The 16,793-nt window shown below is 34.6% G+C and overlaps 1 protein-coding gene across 2 annotated transcripts in view; it reads left to right on the top strand.

The window, feature by feature from the left end:
* OTOGL (otogelin like) overlaps positions 1–15,290 on the top strand; it is a 132,447-nt gene extending 117,157 nt beyond the window's left edge. For both annotated transcript variants that reach the window (XM_041738638.1, XM_041738637.1), the window contains 7 exons: positions 4,002–4,065; positions 5,115–5,293; positions 5,739–5,843; positions 8,237–8,356; positions 9,730–9,775; positions 12,912–12,991; positions 13,664–15,290. In XM_041738638.1, coding sequence (XP_041594572.1) covers positions 4,002–4,065; positions 5,115–5,293; positions 5,739–5,843; positions 8,237–8,356; positions 9,730–9,775; positions 12,912–12,991; positions 13,664–13,864 — 795 coding nt within the window. In that variant the 3' untranslated portion in view covers positions 13,865–15,290. The remainder of the gene's footprint in view (positions 1–4,001; positions 4,066–5,114; positions 5,294–5,738; positions 5,844–8,236; positions 8,357–9,729; positions 9,776–12,911; positions 12,992–13,663) is intronic.
* Positions 15,291–16,793: the final 1,503 nt, after the last annotated feature.

The raw sequence follows: 16,793 nt of genomic DNA, 5'->3' as shown, positions 1-16,793 counted from the left end.
TGGAGTGAGATCTCCGTAGAAGAATTGGGGAGAGGTTGAATTTAGGAGGACAAAATGTAAGACTCTGGCCTTTTGTAACATATTTTACAAATGTGTGTAGGTGTGTGTGTGTGTGTGTGTGTGTGTGTGTGTGTGTGAGATAGAGGGGGAGGGGAGGGAGATTAAAAGAGAGAGAAAGGAGGGTAAAAGATGAGAAAACTAAGATGAGAAGAAGGGAAGAGAAGAGAAGGAGAGAGAAAAAGCAGGAGGAAGGAGAGAAAGAGAGAGAGAAAGAGAGAGAGAGAGAGAGAGAGAGGCAGACACACACAGAGACAGGTATACCCAGACAGAAATATCTACAAAATGGTTAAGGTTACAAAGTTTGCACATCAAAATTCTAGAAGTCCCGAGTCTGGATAAACACTGGTGGCCAGAGAAGCGGCTGAGTAGAACTGCTGTGGTTTCACTTGTAGCAGCCTTGTGCGGAACTCTCCTCCTGGCCTGAAAGAGGGAGCACAACTTCTTGAGGCATTTCGATAACTTGGAACACAATATAACACAATACACACCATTCCCCTTATGGGATTTTGTGCCTACTATGTTCTGGGTCTTTTGAAGCATTTTGGGGAGAAGCTTCTATGTTTATTCTTTAAACTTGGTCTGGTTATTACTTTAACTCGTGTGTGTGTGTGTGTGTGTGTGTGTGTGTGTGTGTGCGCGCTCGCCTTTAACGCCTGTCTTGGCCTGACCACCAAACCACTGACCATTTTACTGTCTGTCCATCTTTCCCTTGTTCTGTTTTTTTTTTTAATTTATTTGTTTCTTCTTGCAGGTTTCTACCATTCTCCACTTACCTTTTCTCTGTGGCCTCCTCCATCCCCAACAATTGTGCTAGATGCTGGCTGTCTAGCTTTCTTTCCAGCTCATCTTTCAATGTCTGAATATTAATTATGAATCAGAATTTCACATTACTCAGTACACCATGCATTTATTGAGTGACTGCTGTACTATATACTAGCACTGTTCTAGGCACACAGAACATAAGCAGTAGCTTCAATATTCTTGAATCTCTGACCTGAATATATGTAACGGTATGCATGATAATTTGGTTTGAATATTCACGATTCTATACAAGCACTGACCTGACCCATTGTTATTGAGGACCTATTCTGACTAATTGCTAAATATCTGTTTCAGTGTCTAAGTTGATGTATTATTTTAAATCACATGAGTAGGGATGCCTGGGTGGCTCAGTGGTTGAGTGTCTGCCTTTGGCTGAGGGCTTGATCCCAGATTCCCGGGATCGAGTCCCATGTCGGGCTCCCTGCATGGAGCCTGCTTCTCCCTCTGCCTGTGTCTCTGCCTCTGTTCCTGTGTCCTTCATGAATAAATAAATTAAAAATAAATAAATAAATCCCATTAGTATATTTACATAGATTGTGAATGTATTTCACCCTGAAAAGTCTGTATTGGCCTTTGCACTATTTCTTTTTTTAAATAGCAGCTTTTTGGCAATATAACTCACACACCATACAACTCAGCCATTTAAAATGTAGAATTCCATGATTTTTATTATGTTCACAGGATTCTGCAACCATCAACACAACCAACTTTAGAACAATTTTCTCACCTCTAAGAGAAACTCTGTATCTGTTAAGCACTCACCCCTTATTTCTCTCCAAACTTCCCTGCCCTAAGAATCTACAGTCTCTCTCTTCAGATTTGTCTGTCTTGAATATTTCACATAAATGGAATCACAGAATATGTGATTCTGTGATTCCTCCCACTCAGAATACTGTTTTCGAGGTCCATTGGTGTTGGAGCACATGTCAGCACTTCATTCCTTTTTACTATTAAATATACCTAGACATTTACCCAAACGAAGGTATACAATGGCCAATGGCACATGAAAAGACCCTTAACATCATTAGCTATCGGTTAAATGAAAATCTGAACTACAGTGACAGATCACTTCACACCCGCTGAGAAGACAGATAATAATCCATATTGGCAAGGAGGAGGTGGAGAAATTAGAACCCTCATCTGCTGCTGGTGGGAATGTAAGATGGTGCAGCTGTTTTGAAACACAGCCTGGCAGTTACTCCAAAGGCTACGTACGTAGCTGCCATATGACCCAGCTATTCCGCTTCTAGGTGTAAACCCATGGTAAAAGAAAACAGATGTCCACACAAAGGAATGTACGTGAATGTTCATAGTAGCACTATTCACAGGAGCCAAAAAGTAGAAACAGCCTAAGGTGGTTTTGCTACTGATCTTAGAGGACAAGATGCTTGCTTGAGAGTTAAACACACACACGTACACACACACACACACACACACACACAAAACACCATTTTTGATAGAATATTAACTATTGGTGCAATAATCAAGGATAGATTCCTCTAGGTGAAATTGAGTACTTATGAGAAGAAAAGTATAACTAAATATGTGTATAAAATGTCAAAAGAAATAAGTATAGAAAGGAAGAGTAGCAGGATTAATCCCACGCTTGGGAGGACACAATGGGCATTGCGGCTTTAACTACTAAAAACATGGTGTGTAAGTGACCTACAACTTAGTGCCAGCCTAATTCCTCCTTATTTAATCTTTTGGAGTAACTTGTAGCTTATGCACTGGGAGAATTTGATTTATTTTTCTAACACCCTTATTTCTAACATTTTATTTCCAATCCCTTTGAATTGTGTAATGACTAAAAGTCATAAAACACCAAGTGGGTTAATGTTTATGAAACTACAGCTTGTAAAGCACTACAAAAGGTAAGATATTAATAACTCTAAGGAAATTTCATAAATTACTATGGCTTTATTTGAATCCTGTTTTGTGTTAAGAATTGAATTAATTTTGGGGCACCTGGGTGGCTCCATTGGTTGAGCATCGAACTCTTGGTTTTGGCTCAGGTCATGATCTCAGAGTCCTGAGATCAAGCCCCGAGTTGTGCTTCCCACTCAGCACAGATTCTGCTTGGCAATTTTTCCCTCTTCCTCGCCCTCTGCCTCTGTCCTTCTCCCCACTCCTGAGAGAGAGCGTGCTCGCTCGCTCTCTCTCTCTTAAATAAATAAATAAATAAATAAATAAATAAATAAATAAAACCTTTAAAAATAAGAAAAAAAGAATCAAATTCATTTTATTACTGATATCATATGAAAATTAAATGCACTCAGGAAAAGTTAATACTTAAAAACGCAGTTCTTGAAACTTTAAACCTGGCACGACACCTAGAGGACCCTAGACCATTTCTGATGGGCAATTGTTTAAGCATTGGTATGACTGCGATTTATTAACACCTAACGGTTGTACCACACTATCTGTGTGCCCGCCCTATTGTAAGTTCTTTACATGAACTGACCCATTTATTTCTGTAAATAAACCTAAGAGATAGGTGATGTTAATTATTCCCATTTTACAGATGAGGGAAGGTGAGGAGAGGTCTGGCTCAGTAACTTGCCTCAGATCACACAGCTAGTAGGCAGCAAAGCCAGGATGGGCACAGAGGAGACTTGTTCCTGAGTCTGTGCTATTAGTTGCTCTACTATAGTCTTCTGCTTCTGCTTTATATGCTGTCACAGCTTAGCTCCACGCAAACCTCAGAACCCTGGGCCACCTCTAGAGAGAAGATCAAGAACATTTACACCAAACAAAATTTCCAGGATTACTACATATTCTCTTATCTCCAGTTACCCACTAGAAGCTCAGGATCCAACAATATTTTCAAGTTAGTAGACACCATAAAGATCATCTTCTTTACTTTCATTCAGTAGATAAAGGAATTAAAGTTTAGAGAGCTTAAGTGATCATAATCATATTGTTGATTGTGAATTTTTTCTGTGGGCTGCTAACTAAATGACCACTGGTTTAATCAAAGCCTTAATCAAATATATAATAAGCACTTGATATGTGTCTCCTGTGTGGTAGGGAACTTACTAAATGTCATACTGTGTATATTTTCATAGTTGTCGTATAATAAGCTGTATAAATCATTTAATAATTCCTTTTTCTAATAGGGAGAATTTACTGCAATAGACCATCACTTTCAGAGTGACTGTGGATGTGTACGGTATCTCTGTGGTAACTATGTTTTCTCTAGCTTTTAAATGATATGAATGTTATCGGTATTTGTTGTTCACTATTAATAAATTAAAAATGATTTTCTCTGAGTAATATAACTCATATTTATAAGCCATTTTGCCAGTTTTTGAGTATAAAAATGCATTATTGTTTTTCAGTTGCCTCTTTTGCTCTACTTCTAAATGTTCTGAGAAATATGTTAATGGGACAGAAAAACGAATGTATTTTTCAGAGTTTGCAGAATTTAAAGTGGATGCTATGTTCTTTTTAATATATATATATCTAATATTTTAAAAAATAGGCATCAAAAAGAAATTTTTGCTCACTGTTCTGTCTTTTGAATGTTAACATTGCAAAACATAGAATTGATCTTTCTATGAAATAACAAATCTTCTTATGTATTAGTGGGCTAATAGAAAAAAAATTTAACCCTTGTATTTTTGTGTGAAGGCTTAAATTCAGTGTTGGCAAGATACAAAGAGCTTCTGAGCTGAATCTTCATCACTCTCTTAGCCTACCTTAATACGTCACTCTTACTTTGTGTCAGCTACCTTCCTCATTGAGTATGATGTACAAGACTATTTAGCAACACAACAAAACTGAAAATTTTCTCTTGAAAGAACCATTAAAAACCTTGAAATGTTAAACAGAGCCACCATGAAGAGCCCTAGATTGATTTAGATTTTGCTTCCATCTCTATCTATTCCCCCAAATTGTCATGTTGCATTTCCAGAAGAGAGAAAAAGTAGCTTGATGATCACTTAATTCTAAAATTCTGGAATCTGCTATAAACATAGCTTATGAAGGCAGTTCAAACAGTAAAGAGGAGTTAAGTTTACAGATCACTTTCTTATATGTTAAGGAATAAATGTACTAAATTCATTATCAAGTAGATTCTTGAGATATTCACAATATGTAAAGGTAAAGATCTTTATTGGTTTTGAAAAAAAATTGCACATCACTATGAAAACATAAACTTAAATAAAAGTTCCATTGATTGATTAATGAAAAACTCAAAATAGTATTTTTCATTAACTTTTTCTTCTTAGAAAAGGACGATGTGTGTGTATTTCAAGAAGTATCAGTATTGCATCCTGGCCAATCTATGACAAAGTATTTGGAAGGGGACTTTTGTTACACAGTGGAGTGTCTGGAAGAAAAAGATAACCATACAGGCTTTTACACTCTGAATTTTACAATGGTGAATTGTTCAAAAGAATGTGACATTGTAAGTATTCTTTGCAAGTCATTCTGGTGGAGAGTTAAATTAATTATAAAATGGCAGCTATAGAATTTTAACTAGTGGATACTCCACAAGTAAAAAGTATACACTCAATAGTCCAATAATCTATTAATGTATAATATATCTATATAATGCATATTTTCCTTTTCTTGTATACACATCTTGAGCCTTAGTATCTATTTATCTATATAGCTTGCTTGATCTGCTTGATGAATCTTGGCTGCTTGATGTAAAGGTTAATATTTACTTCACTTTCTAATACAGCCATATAGAGTCAATTATTATTTGAAGTGCCTCGAAGTCAACCTTTAAAATGCTTAGAGGTATTCTGAGAGAGAGAATATAGTTATATTAGAAAGTACTTCCAGAATGGATTCATTAAAAATACTGGTATTGTGTGGCTAACTAAATGTACCATGGTTATACACAGCACCAGGTGTATACTCCATCTCCAAGTGATTATGATTGCTGTGGTACCTGCAAAAATGTATCCTGCAAATTTCAGATGGAAAATGGAACATCGGTTATATACGGGGTATGAATTCCTTAGTTCCTAAAATAAATTTCTTGGAGGGTAGCTCCCCATTCTATTTTCTGAAGAAGATGTTCTTAAATGAGTCTTAAAAATACCACATGTACACATGCACACACAGAGTTGTACATACAATAAACACACTCATATACAGCACACAGACACAATTTTATTTATTACATTTTAAAGATTTTGGTAATTCCTGCTGTAAAGGAATATGTCAAACTTATTTTAATATAGATCCTCATTTTTTTTCCAGATGAGGCTTTGAGAATTGCTTATTTCTAATGCTTAGAACAAAGGGGAAAAACATTAGTTTATTCACTCATTTAAAATGAAGCATTTTCAAAAATCTTAAAAAAAAAAAAAAAGGAGGATGGGAGGGGACACTTCATTGGCTCCATTGTCGGTCTTTGACTCGGATCATGATCCTGGCACACAGGATGGTGGGACTCCCTGCCCAGTGGGGAGACTGCTTCTCCCTCTCTCCCTCACCCTACTTGTGGTCTCTCCCTCTGAAATGAGTATATAAAATCCTAAAAAATAAATAAAATGAAGCATTTCACCAGAAATCTGAAACTCATGATGTTAACTTTTAATTATTTCAGGTAGTGAAGATTTCAGTGAGTAAATAAGAGAAAAAGATTTAGAATATATGACAATTTTTCTTACAAGGACCTCAAGAATCAGTAATGCTATATCATATCTTTCCACCAAAAATAATAAAATAATTATTCAGAATTCTCCTGTTGTCTCATAATAACTCCATATAGGTTTGCAGACGACCTACTCCTTCCCTAGAATAGAGAAATGGAACTTCCTAATTTTAGTGCAGCTTATTAGTGATGTCATTAGATTTAGGAGTGTAACTATTTCCTTATAACTTACATTACCTGGAAGTTGTTCTGATTTATTGCCATTTTTAAGTTTTTCCATTAATAGTCTAGTTATCTAGAGGTCTTACTGCTGGTGTTCTTAATTACATAGGATTATTCATTTACCCTCAAAGCAGATTTCTCCAATCCTCCACATTTTATTAAATAAGAAAGATGAAAATTTGTCTTGTGCCATGACTGATATTTCACAATTATGTGCGCACTAGTACTACTGATTTAAATAGTGTTGTTGATATTGTTTGTCTGTTTTATTCTAGCAATACTTGTTTTGTAATATATTTTAAGTAGAGTGTTTTGAAAACAAAAGCTTCTAAGATGATGAGGAAGACATAGGTGTCAGTGAGAGAAAAGAAATTAAAGTTTACTTGAAAAGAACACAGCAATTTGGGGTAAAAGAGCAACATAAACTCTATAATCAATAATCCAAGAACCATCTATGTATATGACTTGTATTCACAGTGATAGCCTGAAATGTGAATAAAAGGCTAAATTATATTCAGAATAGTTTTTGAGAACTCAAAAGTAAATGTAATCAAGGTAAATATACATCAAGAACATTAACTCCTGTCTCTTTCAAAGATAAGCTTGAGTTATCTATAAATCTAATTCTCTTAGAAAAACTAATTTTTGATTTCAGATAAGTAAGATAGTACTACTTGGGACAGAATATTAGAATTACTATTTGAGTTTGAATATTTTATTTTCTCTTATACCTGGACTTGTAGATCTTTTCTGATTGAGGTTCTAGAAGATCTAAAGATATTCGTAAGTTAAAATAGAATCTGGAGAAAAGAATTCATCAAAACTACTTACTGCACAAGGAATCTTCAAGCCAGAGTTTGGCTAGCATTTTAAAATGTGGGTTATAAAATAAAAATATAAATAATCAACTACAGCCCAATAATTATGTTATAATATGTTCATCCACTTTTATTTCTAAATAAGAATTCTGAAATCAGGAATGAAATAAAGTTACTATGTTTAAAAATTTGTAAAAGGGATAGGGATATGTTTTAAAACAATGATAAGGAGTGTGAAACTAGAGCCAAAAGTCAATAATCACTGTCATCCAGAGATTTTGTAATTGTTTTGTTGATAAGGGAGTAAAAGGAAGAATAACAAATTCAAGAAAGGAGGCATACTAACTAGTTTGATTTGTTGTTTTATAATTAGTGAGGGAATATTAGAAGAAGACCTTTGACACTTGGCCAAATTGGATAATTAATCTTGTAGTAGAAATAGATACCTATTTGTTTTTTTTTTCCTCTCTCTCGCTTTATTTCACATTTCACATCTCAGTTCCAGTATGAAACCACGCACACATGCACACATACACACATACCATCTATTTTCAATCGTTTTAGATAAATTTGGGGATATTTCCAGATGAACATTTTTGGCACAAGAAGTTCTCTGCATCTCGACTTGGATAGGAGATTTTCTACTTAAGAAATATATCATAGTTTAATAAGCAAAACAGTGACGTTCTCTTATTTTTAGGAGGGGAGTACCTGGCACTATAATTGTACCACATATGAATGTGTTAAGACTGACGAAGGGACAATGATTCTGAACTACAATATGGTCTGTCCCCCTTTTAATGAGACCGAATGCAAAATGGTTTGTACTTTATTATATCTAAGAAAATGTAGTATTAAATATGATTTAGAAAAATAATGTTGTCTGAAGTCATACATATATACATTGTGGCTTATTTATTTTGGGGTATGTATTATTTTCTTGTATATTTCTTCAGTTTGGCATTTTGAGTTATAAATTGTGTTCCAAATAACTTTGATTCTCCCTGAGTGGACATTGTGCTAGATCAAAGAATTATTGAAAAATCATTTGATCAGCAGACCTAGCCTCTGCTTTGGTGAATTAATAATCAATTAGAGGTTGGCCAATTTTATTTCTTAAACACGCAGCCAAATTTATGATGTCATTCACCTTTTAATGCATGCTGGCCTAAGTAAAATTTGTCTTACCTTCTCTGGGCACAGGCCATGGTGAACTTGGCATATGTCACAGCACTGCTGATCCTTTAGTTTAGATATCCCGGTTCCTTATTATCTCAGGGAAGAGTCCATTGGAAAAGCAGATTTTTGGAGGTGATACTTTTTCTTACAAGATTCTTTGTAGCTTTAACTATTTAGGAGATAATGATCCCTAATGAAAAGTGAGCTTTGTTCTATAGTGTAGGCAATATTTTTCGTATGTGTACAGAAATAGCATTGTCTCATTGATTTTTTTCCCCCAAGATGTGCCCTTTTAGTGATGGTGGTTAGCTGTCTGGCTCCCTAGATATCATGTATAGGAAAGAAATAGAATTTCAGTTCTGTAAAGAATTTTAGGCATCATCTTATCTCACAGATGCATTTTTATAGCATAAATTCCTTTGCTTGAATTGCAATTAGCAAGTTACTAAAAGCAATTCAAAAAAGAAGATTTGTAAGAATTAAAAAAGATAACTGATAAAATTTTCTTAATTTAGGCTTAGGCAAGAGTCATCCTGAAGTGGGGGATTTTTTTGGAGTAAAATATTAAAGAAAAAGATACATAATTTTAACATTCAATTATATTAAGAAACTTAGCCTTGTCTCATAGACTACTTCAGGTTATTTCAGAGTTGAAAAAAACATAATGACCTCTGTTTAGAGTACCTTTTATTACTTTGCTTTGGTAAGAATTTGCACATGTCATTTTTTTTTATTTTTTTGCATATGTCATTTAAATAAATAAAGTGTTCTTTTAAGTAAGTTACTCTTTTTGCACTAATAAATTAAAGTGAAGAAATAATAAAAATTTAAACAGAATATCTGCTCCTAATTTTAAAAACAAATTCTCACTAGAAATAAGTAAGTTTCTACAATTTTCCTATAAAGGCTTTGTGATATTTGATAAAAAACTGAGAGAGTTAGTTTTCTATTTCTAGTCTGAGAGGAAATGAACAAACACTGTGAGTTTTGACTTTATTCCTTCTCTCTTCCTAGAATGAAGGGATTGTAAAGCTTTATAATGAAGGCTGTTGCAAGATCTGTAAGTGAAGACATATTATATGCATTAATTTGATAGATTAGTTTTAATTGCTCATGGTGATTATGATTTTTCTCATAAAATTCAGATCTTATGATGCAAGGAGGGAAGCACGTATTATTTAAATGTTTGTCATGTGGTTAATTACTGTGTAATTCGGTCTTCTGGGGTATGAATAAAATATCTTTAATTTAGATGAATTTTAAGCTAAATATCAGAAATTTCTTTATTGTTGTATTTCCCAAAAGGTATTGCATAGGATTTTTAATATATTTTAAGTTTAAAAGGTCTCTATGGTCAGATTTGCTTGGAACATGCTGGGCTACACAAATTTAGGTAGGTTATGATGAGAATGGGATTGTGACTTCAATAAGGACATTGGACTCTGTAACTCCATGTTGATTATTACACAAGTAAGTACATTTTGTTGTCTGAGAGCAGACAGAGGAAGATCTATCCAACTGACCATAATCCTACAATTTATTGCCTGATACACATCAACACTATTAAGCCCCCTGCAGACAGTCTTGCAGCCAATCCTCACAATAGCTCTGGCAGGTATGTAGGTATGGTTCCTCCCCCAGGTAAGGATTCATTGTTATCTTTTCTTGTGTAGGGTCTTTTCTTGAGTTAGTGAGATCTGGGGTTACCACAGAAGTGGTTCAGTAAATCACAGCTCTCATGGAGTTAGTCCAGTCACAGATATGTATGCGTTTCTATTTGTTGGATCAGAATCAAAATGATACTTTGGTCCCCTTGAGGCATTAAGTGCTCTCTATTATATAATATGCCCAGGCCTGCAGAATGAAGCAGACCCTTTTTATTGTGAATAATAATGAGGACATATTTTTCTTTATATTGTTTTATTTCTTTGCATTGAGTGTGAGGAAGATAAATGACTTAGTAAAAGTAATAAAATCACTACAATCACAGAAAAAAAAAGCTCTGGGGTGTGTTGTGCCAGGGGTCTGGAGAAGGAAGGGGTAAATGAATAAGGGAATGAATGTTCAGAAAAGTTGATTGTACTAATCGGCAATGGACGCAGGCCTATTCAATGCCTGGGCCCAGGACCTTTCAGTTCTATCAACCTCTCTGAAGTTGCAGAATAATACCAAGCTACCTCAGTTTCTCCCATCTGACACGTAGGGACTTGTGAAATAGTTTTTGCTTTGGTATCAAAATCCCTGTCTGCAGTCTTTGCTTCTGGGTGACCAGGATATCTCGGAGAGACTGGATATTGGATACTATTGCAGATGCTGTGCTAAGCAAAATCTGTTACAGTAGTCTTTAAGGAATGAATAGGAAATGCCTCTTGGGTACAAATAAGTTCAGCTTACTAACAATAAATTGATGCTGTCCCAGTTATATTCATTGCAGGAATTAGCTTATCAAACCTATTTCTATGAAGTGGCTTCCATGTATCAGGCACTCTCTTAGGCACTGGGACTGATAGTGAATGAAGCAATACCTGCATGCCTCGTGCATATTATCAAGAAGGGGGAGGAGCAATGAACATATAAATATATACTATTATGTCAGGTAGAAATGAGTGATATAAAGAAAAATAGTACAGAATAAAAGGGATGGAGAATGGAGAGCTGGGTTGCTAAGTGGGTGGTTAGAGAATGTCTCTGTGATGAGATGTCATCTGGGGAGACTAAATGTCTTTGGGAAGCCAGGCAGGAAGAATGAAAAGTGTTGAAAGCAGAGGAAATAGCAAAGTTTGGCTAAGCACAGGGATGAAGGTGACAAAAAGAAGAGGGTGGGTACCTTACAGGTCATGTTAAAGATGATTCCTTTCTTGACTATTTTTAATTCTTACATGAGAAGAGAGAGGTTAAATAAAGTAACTAGCCACTGAGTGAGAGTCCCATAAGGTACACAACAGCCTGCCCTCTGCCACCAAACCTGAACCTCCGACCCAGGTATAGTTGGGAGGCCTGGGAAAGAAGAAGGAACAAGCACAGGAGCCTGAGGAACAGCCATGAGTGAGATGGAGGAAAAGAGAGTGTTTCAGAAGCCAAGTGTGGGCAGTGAATCAAGGAAGAGTGATAGACTGGGCCAAATGCTGCTGAGAAGTTAAGTAGGATGAGAACTGAGCTGTGACCTCCAAAGTTAGCACTTTGAAGGTCAAGAGTGACCTTGAGAAGGACAGTTTAATTTCAGGCAACCTTTGCTACTCATCTCTGCTTCAACTGGAGTAGTTTAATTTTTAGATACCTGGCGTGCTGGCATTTCATATATAGCACTTAGAGATCTTGTGGCTAACCTAGTTTGGAAACTGAAGACCTAATTTCAGTCTTTTGCAAACAAGGAAACCAGCAGAATGATTTCAGTGACTTTCCTAAAGGAACAAAGAAAGTCAATGTCAGAGTGAAGTAAGAACTTTGGTCTTTTGCATCCTGATTTGGAGGTTATTTACATCCACTCTCAGAGAGGGTTAAATATATCTTCTTAGGTGTATTATCAAGTGGTCATCCATCACACAGAGAGAGGTATATTACTATATCATTAATTAATACAAAGTATTTTAATGTGAAGTCATAAAGATCATTTCAGAGCCATAAATATCAACTATAATATGACTCACCCATACATTTCAAAATGGTTGATAAATAATTCAATTACATTCGTGTATGATTTTTATATTAAAATGTATTAAGATAAAGTGCTTTTAGATCTGTTTTTAACTTTAAAATAGATTTATGTGTATATGTATAGATGCCTAATCATGTACATGTGTATTTTACTTCTATGCGTAATGTTTAATTCTAAAACTCACTTCATATTTTTAGAATTTTAAGTAGATATTCTATCTCTATATATAATACACACAGATTGATGTTAGCATTATTATGTGTGTGGAGTATTTTAATTTATGATTATGGTAGCTAGTCTAGGACAATAAGGTAAAGAGATGAGTATAATGCTAAAAAATATGAGAACATCTATTTAGAAAGTGAAAATAAATATTGAACATAAAATATATGAGGGGAATTTTAATTATATCTTAATATAGGAATATGTTTTGTATAAACATATACATTTTTTATTTTAAATACATGTATACGTTTAATTGAATTAAGAAACAGTCTGACATGGGCCTTCTGATGAATGACTACATTCTATATTTTATCAGGCAAAAGAGAAGAAAGAATATGCCAGAAAGTGATCATTAAATCAATCATAAAGAAACAAGACTGTATAAGTAAAAACCCTGTAAGTGGGAAAATGTGATTTGTTACATAAAGGGTATGTGTCTTTCCAAAGTATACATGTCTCAGCACTAATATGTTTGTAAGTCAACAAAATGACAACAGTCACAATATTTAACTTTGAGATTATTCATACATTCTGATATTAAAATATTCTGTTTGTGAAGAAGTGTGAACTATTCTTAGCATAAATAACTAATAGTTCTGAACCATAATTGCAATCTAGAGAGATGGAAATTAAAGCCAAATATATTTGACTATATCTTTTCTTAACTATGTAATTTTACTCAGCAAAAAAGAAAAAGTCCTCATTCTAACCTTACCCCATTTAATATGACCTATTCAATACTACAGTCTACATGAGCCATGATATAATACAGATTGCAGGAGAATCATGAGATTGTGATGAACATTTTACATATAGCTGACTAGTTTCTGTGTACATTTGTTTCAGAGTTTGATTTATGTCAGCCTTGCTGTCTTAGGCATCACCACGGAACATCTCTAGGATTTATTCAAGTTACTAAATTTTAATCTGGTATTTTTTGTAGCCTTCTAACATACAGAATTTGGAGACTTATGGTGACAATAAAGTTTTGCTTTCATTTGATTTCTGAGAATAAATAGCCAGTTTAAAAAATTTTAAGAATGCTTTTCTCATTGTCTCTCCTTACAGGTAAATGTCGCGTCTTGTGATGGAAAATGCCCCTCTGCTACCATATATAACATCAATATTGAGAGCCATCTAAGATTCTGCAAGTGTTGTCGTGAAAATGGAGTGAGAAACTTGTCTGTGCCTCTGTATTGCTCAGGAAATGGCACTGAAGTCATGCATACTCTCCAGGAACCTATTGACTGCACATGCCAGTGGAATTAAATTTTTGGATTCCAGGAACTCTATGCAATAATCATAATGTCCAGTGAAGTTACCTTCTAACACTATTTAGGCATTGGAAGATTTATACTGTTTAACAATAATGTATTTTCTCAGAATATCGGGACATGGCAATTTAACACTTGGTACAAATATATGCAATTTCCTAGAAAAAATTAGATTTATTGATTTACTCTATTTTAGAGAATCAAATGATTTTAAGTTGTTCAGCTGAAATGCAGTTATGTATATAATTGCAACATGCCACTGCCCTGGGATATTCTCATTGATTAGAAGATTATTTTGCAGAATTTTTTTCCATTGCACCCAGTAGTGATTTTTTTTTTCTTTACAAAGTCTACTATAGCTACCCAAATTAAGATAACAATGCTCTTTCTCTCCACTGTTTAGTCTGGGGTGTGTGTGTGTAATTACTTAAAATTGTCAACTGAGTAGTTATAAAGAGTAGGATACTTAGAAACAGATCATAGAACTATAAGATTTTAGATTTTTTAAAGCCTGAATGAATATCAGGGTTGTTATTGCAAATTCCTCTCAATTTGCAGGTGAATTAGGTCACTGGAGAAGCTATGTGACTTACATCAAATGACTGTGCCTTCCAGTCCTATGCTCTTTTCTTTTGAATGATATAGTGAGGTGTCTATCATGGGATCTTTGATTCTTAAGGAGTTTGCTTTGCATAGAATTAAAAATTTAAAACTTAATTCCTTTTAAAGAATTGAAAAAAAATGCCACACATATCTATGTATATACATACATATAATAGTACCCCAATAATAGGAAATGAAGAAATGTAGCATCAGTTGCTAAATAGAGGAGGGATATCTTGGACTTTTATTTTTTATACCACTAAAACTGTTATCAAATATATTGTTACTATTTAACATTTAATTAACTATTTGCTATCTCATGGACCTATGATTTTTGAAATGTATTTGCATTCAATTGAAGTTGCATGCTATTTTGCTTTTCATGCTGCTGCTTTGCCAATGAAGAATGAAATAAAATTATTTGAATGTATTAATAATTCTACAATGGAATGCTGCACTTTTTAAATATAGTGGATTATTGACATTTGCAAGGAACATATCTTGAGATCTTTGCAAATCCCCAAATTTTCTGCCACTTACAGTATAGATTATCTGAGTTTCCTCATCTGTAAAAAGGAGAGAATGCCCTACTTGTTGTATGATTGTTATGGGGGATCAAATGAAGTCAAATAGCAACAAGTAAATGGTAAAGGTGCATTGAAAAGCAAATACGGGGGCCTGATGGACTAGGTCCAGATTTCAGCTAGATGAGTTGCTTCTGTTTCAAAATCACACCTCCCAGAAAAAAATGCAGCTTATTAGATTTTTGACCTCCAGAGTTACTATGAGTGAAAGAATGAAATGAACATTGCATCTGCAATGTCCCAGTGTCTAATGTATATAAAAATGGACTTTATCTTGTTTGTGCTTAATAAAAGTGTTTTATCTAGACATTGACATTTCAGTATTCTTTGACTCCTATTAAAACATGGACTGAATAAAATGTTTTTGGTTAAAATAATTAACTTTGCTTAAGAGAAACTATTATGTACCTCAACTGAGGCACATAATGTTGTGCATTGTCTGCCACACATTTCTTTATTTTCATGCTCTGTAAAATATTTGTTATTAAATTAAAAATGTGAAATCATGTTTAAACCTATTTGGGGGGGAGGGAAATATTGTCCTAGAATATCATAAGCATTCTGAAATACGCCAAATAGGTATTGACAACCTGCTATGTGCCTGATGCTCTTCTAAGCTCTAAGGACATAGGTAAAATAAGGTAGACACAGTGTGGACCCTCCTATAATTTAAAGGCTGGTGAGAAAGTAGGTAATTAAATAAATATACCTATGAGAAAGTTCAGAAAGAAAGTCCAAAACGTTGGAATGTAAAATATGATACAGTTGATCCTCAAATCATCAGAGAGATACGAATGGACTTTGGATAAATGATATTGGGACAACTGGATAATAACTTGAACAAAGAGAAATTTGGATTCATACATCCATTGAAATGAGGATAAATTCTATATGAATCAGATTTCAATGTTCAAAGGAGGAATAGGACTTCTAAAAGAAAATACAGGAGAAATTCACTATTACCATAGAGTGGGGAGATTTTAATCCTTTTAATTCTGACTTAATATCCAGAAGCCCAGAAGAAAAGATTGATAAATTTAACAGGAAAACTGAAAACAGACAAATTCTGCAAGACCAAAAATGTCAAACTCAAAAGAAAAATATAAACCCAAAGCACAATATTTACAATGTTATCATTGATAAAGGCTAGTCTTCTATATAAAGATCTTATTAAAAAAATCACAAAAGGAAAATCTGAGCAACCTAATAGAAAAATGGGCCAATAACTTGTACTGATATTCTAGAGAAAAAGAAAGATAGTTGAGCATTTTTTTCAAGATTTATTTATTTATTTGAGAGAAAGAAGAGAGAGAGAGAGACAGGTGGGTAGAGGCAGAGGGAGAGGGAAAGAGAATCCCAAGCAGACTCCGATGCAGGGCTGGATCCCACAACCCTGAGGTCATGACCTAAGCCAATACTAGGAGTTATATGTTCAACTGACTGCACTACCCAGCACCCCAGTGGGGCATACATTTAACAAAAGCATTTCACATTCTATTTATTTGAAAAGCCATTTTGGGATGCCTGGGTGGCTCAACGGTTGAGTGTCTGCCTTTGGCCCAGGGCATGATCCCAGGATCCGGAATCAAGTCCCACATCAGGCTCCCTGCATGGAGCCTGCTTCTCCCTTGGCCTGTGTCTCTGCCTCTCTCTCTCACTGTATCTCACATGAATAAATAAATGCAAATCTTTTTAAAAAAAGAGAGAGAGAGAAAGAAAGAAAAAGAAAGAAAGAAA

This window comes from Vulpes lagopus, chromosome 23, assembly GCF_018345385.1.
Source record: "Vulpes lagopus strain Blue_001 chromosome 23, ASM1834538v1, whole genome shotgun sequence".
Lineage (NCBI taxonomy): Eukaryota > Metazoa > Chordata > Mammalia > Carnivora > Canidae > Vulpes > Vulpes lagopus.
The sequence above is the reverse complement of the archived record's forward strand: the minus strand, read 5'-3'. Positions and strand labels throughout refer to the sequence as shown.